We start from the raw sequence: 19,328 nt of genomic DNA on the forward strand, positions 1-19,328 counted from the left end.
CCGAGACTCCGCTCCTTCACACTAGCCAGCAGCAATTAGCAGGCATCTGCTGACCTCACTATAGGAGCTGCTGCTCAGAGGAACACTGGTTTTAAAGGCTTAACAGAGGAAGCCATGTTGGGATGACTTCCTGGAGGCGGAGCTTCAGAAAGAGCAGTTCTCAAAGGGACAGATCCCCAATTTCAAGGCGTGACATTACAATGCCAAACTTGTTTTAAGTCATGTTTTTATATATATATATATATATATATATATATATATATATATATATATATGTATATATATATATATATATATATATATATATATATGATTTTATAACACCTGAAGGTAACACTGTGATAGAAAATGATGCTATGTGTTTGGAAAACATGATGCTGGTCCTTTAAAATAACTAAAACAGATAGAACATGTGGAACAGCAGTAACTGGGTCAGAACCAGAGGCAGGAAAACCAACAGAACTTCTGTGAGATCCTGATGCTTTTTCATCTCCAATACAGACAGAACCATCAGTTATGGACCTTGGGACAGGCTCAGAACCTCAGCTGAACAAACAGGACCCGACCTCAAGACCCGTTTCTGGGCTGGATCCTGATGGGTTCTATGTGTTTGGTTCTGACCATCTGCATCGGACTGTGGTTTTGGTTGGAAAGCCGGTGGATCCTGACCTGCTCCCTCTGCTGGGTTTGGGTTGGAACAGAACCGCCACCTCTGAGTTGGACTTCCTGCTGGGATTGTGGGGCTTTTATTTTGTTTACAGGAAGTGCTCCATGAAGGCTTCCTGTTGTGTTTGAAGTGACTCATGTCCTGTCAGAAGTCACGCCCACCCTGCTATCTTTGTGAGTACCTCAATACAGATTCAGTGTCTGAACCAGAACCAGGACTCCAGATAGGAATGCTGCCTCTCTGGACCGGGTTCTGGTTCTCTGTGCCCTGCTGGACTGGGCCAGGTTCTGTGGTTCTGATCGGGTCCAAAGGAAACCTAGAAAAATATGCCGAATGTAGATATGATCATGTGAGGACTTCTGGTCTGTAGCCGCTTCCTCTGTGTGGATCTAGTTTCTGAGCCGCCTGAACACACACACACACACACACACACACACACACACACACACACACACACACACACACACACACACACACACACAAATACAGGATGAGTGGTCTTAATGTAAATGAGCACTGGACCCAGTTCCTCATCCTGTGGGCTGTTTGACATTCAGAACCGATCCTGTGACCCAGAAAGTTCTGATCCAACAAGAAACTGATCAGCAGAACTTCTCCTGAACCACAGATTAATTTCCTGGCTGAAGGGTCACCAGACCATGAGGAGCTCCAGGGGTCTCTATCCCCTTCTTCCTGGTAAACCATCTACAGTTGACCAACAGGAAGCTGGACCGGTCCGAGGACACCCTCAGCCATCAGGACAGGCAGTCCTGTTTCTGGACTGGGAGGAAACCAGAGAACCCACAGAGAACCCACAGAGAACCCACACATGCACCAGAAGAACCTCCAGAAAAACCCCAGGCAGGGATTAGAACCCAGAGCTTTCTTACTGCAAGGCATTACCAGTTCTACCACTCTGCCACCTGCTGCTTCAACCTGGTACTGCAGCACAATAACGGAAGTAGCAATAATAAGTTTTACATTTTGAATAGCTGTCAGGTATTTATTTTTTGTTATATTTTTAATGTCTATATGTGTATTAATGTAACTACAGACATGAACACTGCCAACAACGTTTGAATAATAGTAATTATAATATTTTCCATTGTTTTATGTAATTATTTTTGTTTAGTTTTATTTTGTTGGATTACAAATGTTTTTATCTTATTTGTGGTTTTGATGTTTTGATCTTCATTAGGGCAACAATGAACGTATAGTCTGCAAATAAAGTTTCCATAGTAATAATAATAATAATAAGCAAGTCAAGGAAGTAAATTTGACAATAAATATTACAGTTTTCAGAACATATGAAATGAGTAGCTTTTGTCCAAAAAGAAGGTGGTTTGGAGGAAACAAATACGGCACAGGCTAAGCATCACGCTTAAAACAGCAAGGACTTTTAAAGAAACTTAGCAATGTTTCGATAGATCATGGCGATTTTTCCTATTTGTATTGGAGATGTATTTGAGTGATCAGAAATATTTAGTAAAGCAGTTCAGCCGAGGAATAGGTGATGGAGTAGGATCTGCTGATGGAGAGGCGGGAGGAGAAAGAAAACATCCTCTGTTCAAACGTTCAAACTTCTGAAGGAAGCGGCGGAAAATTTTCCGAGAGGTCCCTGAAAGCCTCAGCCTGACGTCACCAGGCTAAGATCTCGCGGAATTACGCCGCCCCTGGTTGATTGTCTTGGCTGCTGTGGGCTGAGATCTCGCGGTCTTTCGCTGGTGACGGAGGACAGCGGAGATGTTTGGAGTTTTTTAATATAAATTTATTTATTTAAATAAAAATGGCCGCCGCGGAGCGCGAAGCGGACAGACTGTAAGTGTTTTCCTCTTCCATCCTCTCTTCCCGCGGCTTCCCGTTCAGTTTAGCGCCGCTGTTTCCTCCGCACAGCTTTATGACGCAAAGTGCGCAGATTTTCACCCCGGGCCGTCTCCGCGGAGCGGGGTTAGCGGCAATAACGTCACACAGTGAGCCCGGAGCGAGGCTCCTCGGAGCCCCGCTGCCGGAGCTCCATAGGCCCGCGGCGGGCTCCGCGCTGCCCGGGGAGGAGCCGCGCAGGCCGGGCCGAGCGGCGGTGGCGAGCCGGGAGGAGCGCGGCGGCTGCGGGGCTGCCGCTCCGTCACAGCTAACGGGCTAGCTGCTGGCGAGCACGCGCACATGCCCGCGCTCCACAATAACCCGGGTTAACTACCCCACGCCCCCGGTTCCTCAGCGCTAACAGGCAGATAGCTGCAGCCGCTGCCGGAGTGCCGCTGAGCAGGAGCGTGCACGGACACCAGCGCGCGTGCCCGTCTGTGGTTTCAATGTGTGAGCTGCTCACTTCCTGTTTCAACCTACAAGGCAAACAACAAGCCGAGTTCAGATCAGTCAGACAGAACCGGGTCAGAACCGAACCTGGCACGTTCCGTCCAATCCAAAACATTCCGGTTCTGAAGCGGCCCGGTCCAACTCATTCTGCTAGTTAAAGCTTTCTAAGAACAACAGAACCGAGTCAGAACCATGATCCCTGCCTGAAACAGAATGTTCCAGCAGGGTGACACACCAGAACCAGAACCAGAGGTCAGAGGTCAGGAACTGTGTGGGGAAATGTTCTGTGGACCGGATGCTGGTCCGGTTCTGTCTGGAGGAAAACAACCAGAACATTAAACACAGCAGGGGTAGTGTGATGCTGTGGGCTGCTGTGCTGCTTCTGGACCCGCATGACGTCCAAAGCAAAGCGGGCCAAAGTTCTGAGACTCAGCTGTGGGAATCTGGGTCAGGGTGTGATTACTTTCCACACAGAACCAGATTTGGACCCTCAATGAATGATTCAGAACAAGTTTTACTCACATTATTATTATTCTGGTCTGTTTAAAGCTGTCAGACTTTTATTGTAAAACCGTCAAACTCCCTTTAAAACAGTTGATCGCCTTTAGAACCTGGTTCTAGATCTGGTTCTGGTTCTGATCAGTAGATCTCTGAAAGATAAAACCTTCCTCAAAATGAGAGGAAGCTGCCAGCCGCATGCCCCTGAAGACAAAGTGTGTTTTATTTATTGTCTTGTTTTCCTTCATTATTTGGATAGTTGGAGCAGAACCGGACCGGTCCGGCTCTCCTCCTGGTCCGACTGGCGCTTTCTGAAGGAACAGATCCGTAGAACCTTAACTGAGTACTGCTTGGACGCATCTGTCTCTGTTGTTTATCTGATTACTAATTAAAGTCGGACAGAAGCTGATGATGGCTGTTTATAAACGGGAAGACTCAACCAGCCGATCACCGATCGGATGATCCTTCCTGTCAGGATTAAAAACAATATTTCTATTTGATGTCAGAATAATGAGAGAAATTATTTTTTCTTAATATTCAGAGGTTTCTATCCACTCTCTTCAGTTTGGTTTTGTATCCCAGATTTAAACCAAATGTTGCCTCGGGACACTAAAACAAAAGCATCCCTTCTACATACAATAGTAGAACATCAAATTCAGCTCAGTATTCAAATTGGTTCTAAAGTTTTCTATCTAAACCCAGCAGAAAAGAAGCAGAGAAACTAACACTGAAAACACTGTCTGGTGTTAACGCTGCTAGGTCTACAGGCAGGTGGACCGTCGTCAGAGTCATGCAACTTATCACACAGAAATCCCGTGTAAAACTGTCAGCAAGCACTTTCAGTTAGCACTAGCTGGTAAAACCGCCAGTGCTACACATGAAGACTTGCACTCCAATTGCTGTTGGACAGTTTGCTGTCATTGAGAGATGCAACATTAACACAGAGTCATATTTTTACCAGGGAGGAGAGACAAGAAGGTGAAGAGGGAGACCCCCAACCCTCAACCAGACAGAGAGACAGGTCACACAGTAAGACAAAGAAGCCACGCAGGGAGCGCCGTCATGGTGACCAGGGGGCCGAGTCCGCGGCCTCAACCACCCCGTCAGCAGTTAGTGAACAGCCACAGGTGGGGGTGGAGCCACAGAGCCAGGTACAGAACACATGGAGAGCTGGAGAGGTAACAGCCAGAATGATGTGCAGAAATGTTTACTTGTCCTTCCACCCTTTAGGTGGTAGAGCCAGTGGCGGGACCCTCAGACCAAGGGTCCGAGTCTGCAGGCTCTCCCAGGCAACGCCGCTCCATCATTCGAGACCGAGGGCCAATGTACGATGACCCGTCACTGCCTGAAGGCTGGACCCGCAAACTGAAACAGAGAAAGTCTGGACAATCTGCGGGGAAGTTTGATGTCTACCTGATCAAGTAAGTCATGATCAACATGATGATGGTTCCCTTTGCTGCATAAGAATACAATCTCAAATGAATGTCATTAACATTTAGCTGTTTTTGGTCTGTAAAGCTCAGAGGGAAAGGCATTTCGTTCAAAGGTGGAACTCATTGCCTACTTTGAGAAGATTGGTGACAAACAGACCGATCCCAATGATTTTGATTTTACCGTCACGGGGCGCGGAAGCCCATCCCGTCGTGAAAAGCGCCCTCCCAAAAAACCAAAAGTGGTGAAACCATCAGGACGAGGCCGAGGACGGCCCAAAGGTACAGAGGCCGGGATAGCAGAAGTTGCAAATGAATCATTAAATCAAAGACAACTTTTCATAAGCGGTTCTGCAGTTCTTCTGTGTTCATCTCTTGTATTTGTGTAGGCAGTGGAAAAATGCGTCCGGCCACTGAGGGTGTGGCCATGAAGCGAGTGGTTGAAAAAACTCCAGGAAAGCTGCTGGTCAAGATGCCTCTTGGCAAGGCCGAGTCCTCCTCTGGGACCACTTCAAAGGTATGACGGTTGTTCAGTCCCTGACCTGGACATTTTTACATTGAAGATAAAACTTACAGCTATAAAGGTTGAGCTGTAAGTTCACTCTGTGCAACTGTGTCTGTGACCATAACAATATTGAAACTTATGCTTCTGCTGATCTGGTTTTTCGTCTGCAGGTGGTGTCTCCTACCGCAGTGCCCAAGTCCCGGCCAGGCAGAAAGAGAAAATCAGAACAGGAACTTCCACCTCCACCCAAGGCTGCTCCCAAAAAACGAGGAAGAAAACCAGGATCAACCTCTGCAACATCATCAGTCACTGCTGCATCCACGTCTTCAACCACAGCCTCTGGTAGCTCAACAGCTGGAAGCTACACTGCAGCTGCCATTATGGTGGCTGAAGCCAAACGGAGAGCGGCTAAGGAGTCTTCCACTAAACCTGTTGTCCAGGAAACAGCTCTGCCAATTAAAAAGCGCAAAACAAGAGAAACTGTGGAAGAGATGGAGAGTGTTCAGGCTCCACTGGTTACACCTCCTGAGACTGGAAGCACTGGTGCAGCACAGGAAAAGGGAGGAAAGGTGGAGGGAGGTCCAAGCTCAGACCCAAACCCTACATCCACTGTAGGAAGCCAGTCAGAGAAGGAACCCTCTGCTTCAGATGAGAGCCAATCCCATGGACACAAGTCACATAAGTGCCAGAAGCACAAGGAAAAAAGAGAATCTGGAGATGAAGGAAGCAAAGGCAAGGATGTTGGTGAAGATGAAGGAGGGGGTGGAAGGAGTAGCAGCAGTAGTAGCATCATCCCTTCAAAAAGCCACAAAAGGAAGGAACGACCACCTCATAAACACCATCATCACCACCACCATCATCATCGCCACCAACAGTCCTCTGGCTCACCATTACATCACCCGGTTCCTCCTCTAACAGTTTCCGAATCACCTCCTAGCCAACCCAGGCCTGAAGCTGATCCCCAGACTGTGCCTCATCAAACACCTGAAAAAAAGGTTCCCCCCAAACCACACCAAAGGTCTGTGCCTCAGCCCCCTGTTTCTCCACCACACCACCAGCCCCATTCCTGTCCTCATACCTCGTTACCCAGTCCATCACAAGCCCACCAGTCATCCCCCACCAGACATTTACTGCCTGAGGCACGGTCCCTACCACCCCAAATCCAAACCCTCAGTCACCCATTGCCCACCAACCAGTCAGCCCAGTCACTCTCCACAGCCCAGCACCAAAGCCACCATCAGACTGTACATGATCCACCTAAGTCCCCACCTATTCTGCATGCTCAGCCATCTCAAACTAGGCATTCACAATCACAGGTCCAGTCCTCCACAGGACTCCAGCCTCAGATCCAGCCTAGACATTTGCCTCATATCCAGTCTCAGATTAAACTATCCCACCCTCAGACCTCAGTTCAGCCCCAACTGCAACCCCGGCCAAGAATTCAAACACAATCTCAGTCACAATCCCAAACCAAGACACCACCCAAACTTCAGTCTCAATCACAGGCAAGAATAGAGATGCAACCACAGACTCAATCCCAAGACAGATTACCTACACAAGTCCAGAGTCAACCCCAGACTAGAACACCAACACAAGTCCAGAGTCAACCCCAGACTAGAACACCAACACAAGTCCAGAGTCAACCCCAGACTAGAACACCTACACAAGTCCAGAGTCAACCCCAGACTAGAACACCAACACAAGTCCAGAGTCAACCCCAGACTAGAACACCAACACAAGTCCAGAGTCAACCCCAGACTAGAACACCAACACAAGTCCAGAGTCAACCACAGACTAGAACACCAACACAAGTCCAGAGTCAACCCCAGACTAGAACACCTACACAAGTCCAGAGTCAACCACAGACTAGAACACCAACACAAGTCCAGAGTCAACCCCAGACTAGAACACCAACACAAGTCCAGAGTCAACCACAGACCAGGGTCCCAACTCAACACCAGACAAGGATTCCAACACAAAATCAAAGCCAACTACAGACAAAGGTTCCAGCTCAACCTCATCTTCAGTTGCAATCTGGCCTTCAGGTACTGCCTCAAACACGTATGAGACAGACCTCGCAACATCATGTCCCAAATCCACATAGAGCCCCACCCAGTCAATCTCCCACCCAGCCTAGGCCACCCATTCCCCAATCCCAAACACATCCACACTTTCAAAGCTTTCAAACCCCGTTCCGTCCCCAGTCCCTCTCTCAACACACAAGGCTACATGCGCAGAACCTTGTTTCTCACAGACCGTCATCATCCAGCCACGCCCATCCCAATCCCATCCCTGCTCAGCAGAACCAGAGTGAGCAGCCACAGGACCTGAGCACCACACGGCCTACCCTAGAGACCCAGTTCCCAAGAAGAGACGCCAGCATGGAGGACATCAGGATGGAGGGAAGAGGAGAGCTGCTCTCAGCATCAGATACCAGGGAAGTTTTAGGAGGTGAAAGAGGGTCAAACAGCACATCAAGACCTTCCAGCTCTGTGCCACCTGGACCTCCTGGAGTAGCAGGGTCCAGTCTTGTGCCTGGAGCAGACGGTAGAGCTCGACTTAGGGTGGAGCCAGAGGCAGCAGGTGACAACAAGGAGCTCAGAGACATTGTCCCACAGTCCACCGTTCCCCGTCCCAGTTGTGAGGAAACCGTAGAGTCACGAACTGCTGTCAGTGAAAGGGTCAGCTGATTGGTTGGTCAGGTGGAAGGCAAGCTGATTGGTGACCTTATAGACGAGTCAACCCCAGATGGAGGAGTTTGGCTGCGCTGTTCCTGGAGCTGTATGGACCTCACTCTGTTTTCAAACAGAAGCTGGAAGAACCGTCGCAGCTTCTACTGTCGGATTCTGTCTGGAGACTTTGTGAAGTTGTAGAAAGTACAGCCAGTTTGGGCTGAAGGACAGATCGAGAGGGGAATGAATAGAGTCTTTTTCTAGAACAAAACAACTGAAAAGGAGAAACAAGAAAAAGTGTGTGTGTATATAACCTAAAGGCAGCTGTTGCATCCTGTTAGTCTCCATATGGAGGTGGGGAGTAGTTTGGAACTAAAACCCGTCGCTTAACAACACATTACTCTGATAAAATGTTGCTTCCGGAATATAACCTGTTTTTTATTTAGTAGTTGATTGTTTTGTCTTTGTTATACAGCTTTAAGAAGTAATATTACCAACAGCCCTGACTCTAACATGGCCCACGGTGACTGACAGTCCTTTCCTCAAACCAGTCCTTGACTGAAAGTCTACGAGGCAATGCGGCGCGGCGGTTTGCACCTTAAATTGGTTTCTTAAAAATTTCTCCTCTTTATTTTCCAAAGTTTTCCATGAAACCCTAAAAAGCAGAGGCTTTCTTTTACTGTTCTCAGTTCTTGAGCTTACTCTTGCCTCTCGCCATTTTGCCTGAGATCAAAAGTGTTAAAGTTCTCAGTCCTCTTCCAGATTTCCTCAGACGCGTCATGAATCTGGATCTAGCTGGAACCCCGACGGCCTGATTCAGAAGCATTTTAACAGCTGGAGGAGTTCATGGTTCCTCTCAGCTGATTTAGGATCTGATGAATCCAGCCGATAAAAAAAGCTGCTCATTGGTGTTTCAACATTTCCAGTTCAACCAGTTCTTCCAGGAATTTTCCTAAACTGGTCTTCATGAACTTGTATGTTTCTCTCAAATTCTGTTTCTACCGTAAGCACTTTTGATATCAAACCAAACCCATGCCTACAGTAGCTTTGTTTGAGTTCTTTTGATAATGAATGTGTGGGAAAGGACCCATTCTAAATGTGTCTTTACATCAGATGTCTGGAACAGTTTGCACATCTCAACTTCATACAATCAACCCCCTGCATGTCACTCAGAGACCCTGCAGGCCTTCAACCGGGGCCCGCGTTCGCAGAGGCCAACCTGGCTCAGGTTCACCGTCCAGGTCTAACCAGGAAAGGTGATCCAAATGGATCCGGCTGTGCAGAGAGGACAGAATTGTGGGCTTTTCCCTCCAGGTCTGAGAGTCACAGTTAGGAGATGTCAGGAGGCTTTGAGCACTGCAGTCATGATGTGTTGAAGTGGTCTGATCAGTTCCTGTTGCTGATGATGCAGGCACTCATTACACTGAGATTTCTTGCCACCTTTACCACTGAATCCACAAGGTGTTTCAGGCATTCCTAAGGAAACCATAGATGGTATCAGAAGGAAATGTTTGGCTAGTTCTTGCTGGTTTAGAGTCTGACCAACAGCCCAGTCTCACCACTAAGGACACCCAGCAACACCTTCAGTTCAATCATCTCTATTGCTGTTACTCCAACTGCACCAAGTTCACCAGGAACGTCTAACACCTCCAGACTGAAAACAGACGTTGTGAGATGCCACTCTCTGTTTCCATCAATGTTTTTTCATGCCCGTTTTGAAGTGTTGCTTTAGAAAAGGTTGATGGAAATGGTAACATTTAAAATAACTTCCTCAATTTCACAAACAACTTTTTACGCTCTCATAAGGTGATTTTTGGCTCTTCCCAAACAGAACTAATGCGCTAAAGGAGAGATAGAAGCAACAAACTTTCCATCCACAGTTTGGTTTGTGTTTTACCAGAGGCATAAAACCCAGTGAAATGAAAAAGTCCAGACCTCCAGCACAAAGTGGAGGACTATAGTTTTCTGAGCTGTGCTGTCCATGCTAGTTTATAACTTCTACTTGTTCTTATTCGTGCCATGCGTAGTGACAACATCTGAAGAAATAACGCTTTGTGTAACTCGGGTGCTTGAGTCCCGTCCTCCGTCGGCTACATCTGTATCCGTCGGCTACATCTGTATCCGTCGGCTACATCTGTATCCGTCGGCTACATCTGTATCCGTCGGCTACATCTGTATCCGTCGGCTACATCTGTATCCGTCGGCTACATCTGTATCCGTCGGCTACATCTGTATCCGTCGGATACATCCTCACTCCAACAGACCGGCTCTGAACAGGCCTGGTAACCAGCCAGTCGATAGATTCAGGTGTGCTGCAGCAGGGAAGCGTCTGAAAGCTGCAGGCCGGCTCTGGACGACTGGACTTGAGCGCGCCTGAATGATTCAGGGCTAATTTGTTTTCTTCTTCTATGTTGCAACACTTTCTAAGTTTGCTTACAATTTGCATGATGTAATTCCCCATCGCGCCACATAGACGTTCCTCAAATGTAATCATGTAGATACTGGACAGTGGAAGTGAAGCAGTCGAAGCAAAATATCCACATTTCTGTCTGAATTAACGTCTGACCACAGAGCTCTGGGAAAATACTTTGACCTGACGTTGAGAAGGAGGAAGACATCTTTGTTTACAAGATGACACAATTTTGGTCAGGCGTCTACATCGGTGAGAGCTGGTTTTGGCTCTTGGCTGAAGCGTGTGGGCCCTCAGCGTGTCTCTGAGGGGTTATGCTGTAGAATCGTCACGCAGAAACCAACACGTCTTCAGGAAGTCAACAGATGACCTGTGACCTGCCGGAGCTTCCTGTTAGGGTTCTGTGACTCTCTGACCTGATCCTCCCAGTCTCTCTTGGTTCTGGATCCAGTAACCCGGCTCGCTGTGAGCCCCGTTAGCGCAGCCCGGCCTCTGCGTGCGCGCCGCCACCTGCTCAGAGCAGCGAACCCATCATCAGCTGCACGCCACCGCAGAAACGTTCCTCTCTGATTGGACCCGCTCCACTGACTCGACCCAGCACAATCTACAGTAACCAGCCACCATATTGCATGTTCCAGAGTTTAGTGCCTATATTAATAATAATAATAATAATATTGTGTGTCTTGCCAGAAGCCACCATGTCAGCCGAGCCATGTTGTGTTTCTAGACATTAGTAGTAATGTGTGTGGTGACTTCATAGTTGCTAATATTGAGGATGAATATTCTGCTTTTACTCTGGTTGGAATTCAGTGAAACTCCAGAAAACACCGTCGCTGTAGAAGAAACTAGTTTTTACCTGTTTTCTTATTTTTGTTTCTAACTAAAACCATTTGTTGTCCCTGACATGTCTGTGGTCTCCGTGTTTGACTCGCCTTCCTCGCATCGCTCTGATCCACAACCCACTCAACTTCAGCCCACTGCATCTTTCAGGCTTTAAATATTAATCACATTTATGCAATATCAGCAGGATGAAAGTGTTATTAGGATTTTATAATTGTTTTATTAGAATGATGGAGGCTATCTGCTTCTTACTGTGGAACCTGAATGAAAGGTTCTGCAGGGTTCTTTCTATGTCAGATAAGAACGGAAACTGGGCTGAAGAGAACAAGAGCTGGAGATTAAATCACCGCCCTCTGCTGGTGGTACTGAGAAACTAAAGAAATGAAGAGGTTTTAAAGCAAAGATCTGACGTCATAAAAGTCTCTCCGGTTTGGAGCATTCATTCAAAATAAACCCAGAGGTTATTAAATGATGACGCTATGCTGTTATGACTCCATCAAGCCGAAAGATAATAAACAACAAGAATAAAGTTTATTAAAAATATTTACCAAAATCCAAAGTACGACGACCAGACTGGGTCGGACTGAATTCTCTGACCCAGTTGAGTCTCAGCTGCATGACGGCTAAAATCCCCTCAGAATGACGTCATCAGGATTCAACTCTAAATCAGACTGAAAAGTTGATATGAAGAAGCGAATGAACAGCAAAAACAAACTAACGGGACTTTAGTGCAACTCGGATGAGGGAAACTAAAAACAGCTTCGACGTGGAACAGAATGCAGTTATTAATATGTAGGATTAGTGAATAAGCATGAATAAAAAATGGCTGCCGTATGAATAATTAGAAGTCACATAATCCTGCTGCTGCAACCTGAACAAATCTCACAATTGCTCCGTGAATCGGATTTAATTTTTTTATTTTTTGTATTGATCTCCAACTTCCTGTTTCATTATTCCTGCAATCAAAGAGGAGCGCCTTTCCTTTCAGGTCACGTGGTTCCGCTCAGCACCTGTTGACGGAGCCGTTAATGAGCCTCTAAAGGTCACGGCCCACTCGTGACCTGAGCGGGTGAAAACGCGGCTCTCTGATTGGCTGAGCTGAAGGCAGGTGAGGATGGAGGATGTGGCAGCGTCGCTGCTGCTGCTGTGCGGATCCCTGATTCTCGGACCCACTGCTGGTTCCTGTTCGGGTCCGGACCCTGAGCGCGGCAGGATGGAGCTGCGGCGGGTCCAGAGCCTCGCCGCGCAGCAGCGGTATGGCGGGTGTTGGACGCGCGCGCTGGAACACCTGGACACGCGCTGCACGGACATGACGTCAGAGAGTCAGAGCCGCCTGGCGCTGCGCTTCACCCACTGTCACCTTAGCAGGTAAGCAGCTGGTCGGAACCGGGGAGGGAGAACCTGCCGCTTTGGGTTCTTCAGAACCAGAACAGAATCCCGTGGTTCTGTTCACTTCGCGCAGCAGCAGCAGCAGCAGTAGTAGTAGTAGTAGTAGTAGTAGTAGTAATGGTAAATTTGGCCTCTATCGTTTCGACCCAAAGCTAAACTGTATTGCTACTAAGTCGATACTGCGTCACTGAATACTGACACCTGCTGGACATAAAAAATCCCTACAGGCAGCGTAGTTGACAAGACTGATTTGATGACCTAGTCTATACAATAAGATTTAAGTCAATGTCCCCCAGGACTTCCGTAGAGTTTATTATCACTTTTAACTGGCTGTTTCTGTTGCTTTCTGACAGAGAAACCGGAGGAGTGTTGAGCTAGGCTAACAGTTAGCAGGCTAGCTTTCTAACCATTTTGTTCTGGATCCAGAACAAAATATATACTGTATCAAGTCATATCTTCAGTTAAATTCAAAATATATTTGATATTTTTCGATCCAGTCAATAACTAATGTGAACATGAACCAAGTGATGAAAATGAATGAACGTGTTTGGAATGAGGATGCTTGTGGACTGTTTCTTTTTTCACAAATTTTCATTAAAAAAAAATAAGTTTTTCCAACACTTTGAACTTTATCCTGTTCCGTTTATTGACACAACTTCTCCTGCTGTAGAAGAAATATTATGTAAACAATACATTTATATGAAATAATTTATAAAAAGCAACTGAGTAATTTGCAGAATGGCTGTATACCCGAGTTTATCCTGGGTGTGTCTGGGACTTAGGGTTAGGGTTATTTGTTTAAATAAAATTGATTTTAGTGACACTGTATATTGTTCATATAAATGTAATTTTTTCTTCTGATCAGAACCAAGCGGTTCTGATGTTAAAACGTGGCTCTTCCTCCCGCAGGTGGGATGTGACGACATAATCAGGTGAAGGTCACTAGTCTATGACATCACTATGGTTCTGGACTGACCTGCAGCGGTTCTGTCCAAAGATTAAATTATTTTTATTTTCTTTCTTTTAATGTAAAATAATTTGTAGTCGTTTTTTTATGCTAAATATAAAAATCAAGATCTGAGTTAAATGAAGGAAACATTTGCAGTTCAGTGAAACGGACCCCAAGCGGTTCTGGTGTCGCTGTGTTTCCTGCAGTGGGTCTGAACCAGAACCAGGATTTGGGTCGTTTTCTGATCTCTGCTCCTTTTTCACCCTGAAATTAAAACCTAAAATGATATCAGAAACGTTTTCCTTCTTAAGATGATTTTACTTTGAGAATAAAACTCTCCGTCTCTTTTTGGGTCCAGTTGGTACCGTTGTTGATCTGCAGCCAACGGCCACACAGAATCATTCTGAGGGCCACCGCTGGCCCCCACACCACACTTTGGAAACCACAGTGCTCCGTTTTCTAAAGGTTCTACATTTCATCCTGAAATTCCATTTTAGGGTTTTGATGAAAGTCGTTTCCACCATGAAAGGAACAATAAAAACCCGACAGGAAGTCACTGTTTTGAGTTTGAAAGTCATAGTTATGAGAAACTTTCTGTCTCATGATTATGGCTTTTATTCTTCTAATTATGACTGTAGAACTCCTAATTAGGACTTCCTGTTGGGCTTTTATTATTTTCTTTCTTGATGTTAATGTTTTTGTTTTTTTTGGTTAAAACTGAGTTATTAGTTTTCGGTGAGTGCTGCCACCTTGAGACCGTTTTTGTTTACTACAGCTCAGATCTGCCTTTTAACCCGTTTCTCTTCAGCTCAGGCAGGGATTTCCCATCCTGCCCTGAGGGGTCAGAGGTCAGCAGGTGTACTGCTGGGATGGATGCTGTGGCCTTCAACACCTACACTGAGTTCTTCACCCACACCCACTCCATCTGCCACTTCCTGCAGTCGGAGGCCTGGCAGAGCCGCGCAGAAAGCACCGCGTACAGGTGAGCGGCGGCAGTACGCCCTGTGCTGTATCTTAAAGGACCAACCAGGAACCTTTCCTAAACCTTTAGGCTCCCAAACTGTTAGCATTATGCTAACTCAACGTGCCGCTAATCTGCTACATTAACTTGTGTTTAGGCTGACGGAGGCCTCAGCAAGTGTTGCTGAGCAGCTTCAGTCCACCAGACAGATGGCCAATGAACTGATGGAAGCCCAGAGCGTCGCCTTACAGGCACAGAAAGAAATCCTGTCTGATGGAGAGGAGCTACGAGCCACCCTAAGAGACTCGACTCAGGGTAAAACACACACAGAGCCTGCCAGACTAAACTCAGGGTAAAGATCTTGTTTTGTTTAGAGATCATTCAGTCGGTTTAGGAATCATTCTGATGCATCTCAGTTTGCTGATTGTCCTCCCTTGTCTCCCCTGTCTCTGCTCCAGGTGTGCAGGCGGTCTTCTCTGACCTCAGCAGTGTCTCCAGGCAGCAGCAGGTGGCGCTGTCGCAGCTCTTCCAGCGGCTCTCCTTCCTGCAGAGCTTCCTGCTGATGGAGGCTCACAGCCTGACTTCCTGCTGCTACAATGCCGCCGCGCTCTGCACCGCCTACCTCATCACTTCCACTCCACGCTCCTCCAGGGCCAGGTAGCTCCGCCCCCTTCCCTTTACCTGTTGCATGCTCTTGCATGTTTGCTTCTACAGAGGCAGTTCCGGCTTCTGCCAGCAGGGGGAGCAGCTGCACCGTTTACTAGTAAAGCTGCAGCTCGGATTCAAGACCAGAGATTTCTGTAGAACCTTCAAAACCAGAACATCGGACAGGTGACCTCTGAGTGACCTCTGCTCTCCCACACCCTCCTCCCCTGGGTCCAGGCTGCTGCTGCTGGCCTTGGTCTGCGTCAACTTCTACTTGGAGAAGAAGATCTACCAGCATGTGCTGAGCTCCGACCAACCAGAACACCTTCATGTGGTTGGTAGACTCACCTGGGGGCGGGGCTTATGTTGGAGGTGGGGGTCTTTTGGAAAATAATTGGTTGTTTTGTCCAGCGCTCTGAAACTGCAGATTGACCAAAAAAACCTGAAGTGACCCGGTTTAATCAGTACATGAGATGATGTGTTCACGGATCTCTGGAAAAATTAATACCAGATGCAATAAATAAATTAACCACCAAGACGCCACTGATCCCAGACTGTTTTCACTTCCTGTGCGTGTTTTTATGAATAAAGTCGTAACGTTGCCTGTTTTCGTGAATAAAGTCGGAAACTTGCGTGTTTTCGTGAATGAAGTCGGAAACTTGCGTGTTTTCGTGAATGAAGTCGGAAACTTGCGTGTTTTCGTGAATGAAGTCGGAAACTTGCGTGTTTTCGTGAATGAAGTCGGAAACTTGCGTGTTTTCGTGAATGAAGTCGGAACCTTGCGTGTTTTCGTGAAGGAAGTCGTAACGTTGCGTGTTTTCGTGAAGGAAGTCGTAACGTTGCGTGTTTTCGTGAAGGAAGTCGTAACGTTGCGTGTTTTCGTGAAGGAAGTCGTAAACTTGCGTGTTTTCGTGAAGGAAGTCGGAAACTTGCGTGTTTTCGTGAATGAAGTCGGAAACTTGCGTGTTTTCGTGAATGAAGTCGGAAACTTGCGTGTTTTCGTGAATGAAGTCGGAAACTTGCGTGTTTTCGTGAATGAAGTCGGATACTTGCGTGTTTTCGTGAAGGAAGTCGTAACGTTGCGTGTTTTCGTGAAGGAAGTCGTAACGATGCGTGTTTTCGTGAAGGAAGTCGTAACGTTGCGTGTTTTCGTGAAGGAAGTCGTAACGTTGCGTGTTTTCGTGAAGGAAGTCGTAAACTTGCGTGTTTTCGTGAAGGAAGTCGTAACGTTGCGTGTTTTCGTGAAGGAAGTCGTAACGATGCGTGTTTTCGTGAAGGAAGTCGTAAACTTGCGTGTTTTCGTGAAGGAAGTCGTAAACTTGCGTGTTTTCGTGAAGGAAGTCGTAAACTTGCGTGTTTTCGTGAAGGAAGTCGTAACGATGCGTGTTTTCGTGAAGGAAGTCGTAACGATGCGTGTTTTCGTGAAGGAAGTCGTAACGATTCGTGTTTTCGTGAAGGAAGTCGTAACGATGCGTGTTTTCGTGAAGGAAGTCGTAACGTTGCGTGTTTTCGTGAAGGAAGTCGTAACGATGCGTGTTTTCGTGAAGGAAGTCGTAACGTTGCGTGTTTTCGTGAAGGAAGTCGTAAACTTGCGTGTTTTCGTGAAGGAAGTCGTAAACTTGCGTGTTTTCGTGAAGGAAGTCGTAAACTTGCGTGTTTTCGTGAAGGAAGTCGTAAACTTGCGTGTTTCCGTGAAGGAAGTCGTAACGTTGCGTGTTTCCGTGAAGGAAGTCGTAACGTTGCGTGTTTCCGTGAAGGAAGTCGTAACGTTGCGTGTTTTCGTGAAGGAAGTCGTAAACTTGCGTGTTTTCGTGAAGGAAGTCGTAAACTTGCGTGTTTTCGTGAAGGAAGTCGTAAACTTGCGTGTTTTCGTGAAGGAAGTCGTAAACTTGCGTGTTTTCGTGAAGGAAGTCGTAAACTTGCGTGTTTTCGTGAAGGAAGTCGTAACGTTGCGTGTTTTCGTGAAGGAAGTCGTAACGTTGCGTGTTTTCGTGAAGGAAGTCGTAACGTTGCGTGTTTTCGTGAAGGAAGTCGTAAACTTGCGTGTTTTTTTTTATATAATTCAGAGTTGTTGTGTGCAGGAACTGATCTCGGCGTACGTCGCTGCGCTGCGGCGCCTCTCGGTTTGCATTGCTCTGTGCGTTCTGCTGCTGGTGTGTGTTCGCTACAGAGACCCGGTGCAGCAGAGCCTGGAAGTGCTGCAGCAGCTCAGAGAGACGCAGAACAGCCTGCAGGAGGCGCTGCTCCGTGCAGGTGAGTGTCCAGGTTGGACCTGGTCAGGTGCGTCAGGGCGGGACTTAAAGGAGCTGCTTGTCGTTTACAGAGAGGCTTACAAAGGAGAAGTTGGAGTACCGTCGGCTGCAGTTGAAGGTGAGGTCAACAGGGGGCACACCTGAACACACCTGGATCCCCTGCTGGTTCACTCCTAAACAGCTCCACCTGGTGGTTGATTTCCAGAGGACAGCAAGAGCAGAAAGGCTGTGGAGCAGAGAAGAGGAGGAAGAGGAGGAAGTGGAGGAAGAGGGGTTCAGTACGTTGTCATCACTGGCTGCAGGCTCCTCCCACATGGCACCTTCAGGTCAGCTGACTCTAGAGGGGCGGAGCTAAAGCTTTGTGCCTCTCTGGCGACACCTGGAGGTTTGCTGAAGAAAAACCAGAGCTCAGAAGTTTTTAACCTTTAAGTCATTAAAACCAGTTAAATCAGTAGGTACTGGAACCAGAAGCATTCAGGTTCTGGTTTTGGTCTTAGTTTTGGACGGATCATTTTCTAAACTGAGATCATTTCCGTCTCATCCTCCATATTTAGGAATTTTATTTAACATTATTTTTATTCTTTGCAGTTTGTACTTTAAAATGTTAAAGTTTGTTTTTTATTTTATTTTATGGGATAAAAATTAAATGTTTTGTTGAATAGAAAATATAATTACTAATGGAGGCCGTGATGCTGCCTGTTTCACCTGATGACCTCTGACCTCCCTTTTTCTCCTTCAGGTCAGAGCGCCCGTCTTCTCTGCTGCTCCTCTTCCCATAATGCATCAGTCCAGACTCCGCCCCCCCTGGCGTACAGAGTCCAGGTGGAGGATAGGAAGGTGTGTCTGGTTGTGAAGGTTCCTGTTCTGGTTCCTCGTTCTGGTTATTAACCTCCCCCCCCCCATGTTCCCCCACAGCCCCGCTACAGCCTGAGGAGCCGCCGGTCAGACATCCTCTGAGTGATGTCATCAGTGATGTCATCAGTGAGCTGCAGCTGAAAATTATTTTGTCCTTTTTATAAAGATTAATAAAAATGTTTTTAACAAATGGTCTCATGTGATGATGATGCCCCCTGCAGGACAACAGCAGAGCAACAGTCAGGTGGTTCTGGTTTGGTCCCTCTGAGCGAGAAGAACCTGGCTGCAGCAAACAGGAAGTGGCGGGACGGACCGCTGTCAGTCTCAGACCTTACATGGAAATGGGACCATTGCACTCCAGAAGTGAAGGGGGCGCTATTTCCTATGTTATCCCCGGTCTCCATTTTTATTTTATTTTGAAATCTCTTAAATATTTTCACCTTTATTAAGGATTTTCACTCTCGGCATGTATTTAAATTTCTCTCTTTTTACTTCAGCTCCGCTCACAAGTTCTGTAGCTTTCTGTGAACTTCTAAATCTGCTCCTTAGTTGCATCTTTTTGGGCCTGATACTGCCTTTAGTGGCGTGGGGTGGTAACACAACTAATATAATTACATTACTAAATCAGAAAACCACAAAGTCTATTATTATTAATTCTGGCATTACTGGAACCGTAAAAGATAAATTGTCTAGTAAAACACTGTCAGAGCTCATTAAAATGACATTGAAAATATTTTTATACATTTTAAATAATATCTATATATCTCCATCAATTATAGGGGGAACAAAAAAAATCCAAAATACCATTTACAATATATACATGGGAAACTTGATTGAGCAAAACTCAATAAACAAACAAATTAATTAAATTCACAGAAGAGTAAAACCTCAGGTTGTTACGACCAGGGTTGTTAAACAGGTACACGCTAAAATTCACATTTGTTT

General features: G+C 46.6%; 2 protein-coding genes across 3 annotated transcripts; both read left to right on the forward strand.

The window, feature by feature from the left end:
* Nucleotides 1–2,350: 2,350 nt before the first annotated feature.
* On the forward strand, nucleotides 2,351–11,395 carry mecp2 (methyl CpG binding protein 2). 2 transcript variants are annotated; one of them, XM_044133580.1, is made up of 6 exons: nucleotides 2,351–2,485; nucleotides 4,437–4,626; nucleotides 4,706–4,896; nucleotides 4,994–5,187; nucleotides 5,295–5,422; nucleotides 5,581–11,395. In XM_044133580.1, exons 1-6 carry the CDS (start codon nucleotides 2,454–2,456, stop codon nucleotides 8,098–8,100), a joined length of 3,255 nt encoding a protein of 1,084 aa, XP_043989515.1. In that variant the 5' UTR covers nucleotides 2,351–2,453; the 3' UTR covers nucleotides 8,101–11,395. The 2 variants fall into 2 exon arrangements, with proteins under 2 accessions (XP_043989515.1, XP_043989602.1); XM_044133667.1 differs by lacking the exon at nucleotides 2,351–2,485 and adding an exon at nucleotides 2,577–2,977.
* A 978-nt stretch (nucleotides 11,396–12,373) lies between these two features.
* On the forward strand, nucleotides 12,374–18,591 carry LOC122840935. The gene is made up of 10 exons (XM_044133779.1): nucleotides 12,374–12,700; nucleotides 14,479–14,652; nucleotides 14,789–14,946; nucleotides 15,090–15,288; nucleotides 15,514–15,610; nucleotides 17,358–17,529; nucleotides 17,600–17,646; nucleotides 17,734–17,854; nucleotides 18,268–18,365; nucleotides 18,444–18,591. The coding sequence occupies exons 1-10, from the start codon at nucleotides 12,447–12,449 to the stop codon at nucleotides 18,483–18,485; spliced, it is 1,362 nt and encodes a 453-aa protein (XP_043989714.1). The 5' UTR covers nucleotides 12,374–12,446; the 3' UTR covers nucleotides 18,486–18,591.
* The last annotated feature ends 737 nt before the right edge of the window (nucleotides 18,592–19,328 follow it).

The sequence above is a fragment of the Gambusia affinis genome, linkage group LG01 (genome assembly GCF_019740435.1).
Source record: "Gambusia affinis linkage group LG01, SWU_Gaff_1.0, whole genome shotgun sequence".
Lineage (NCBI taxonomy): Eukaryota > Metazoa > Chordata > Actinopteri > Cyprinodontiformes > Poeciliidae > Gambusia > Gambusia affinis.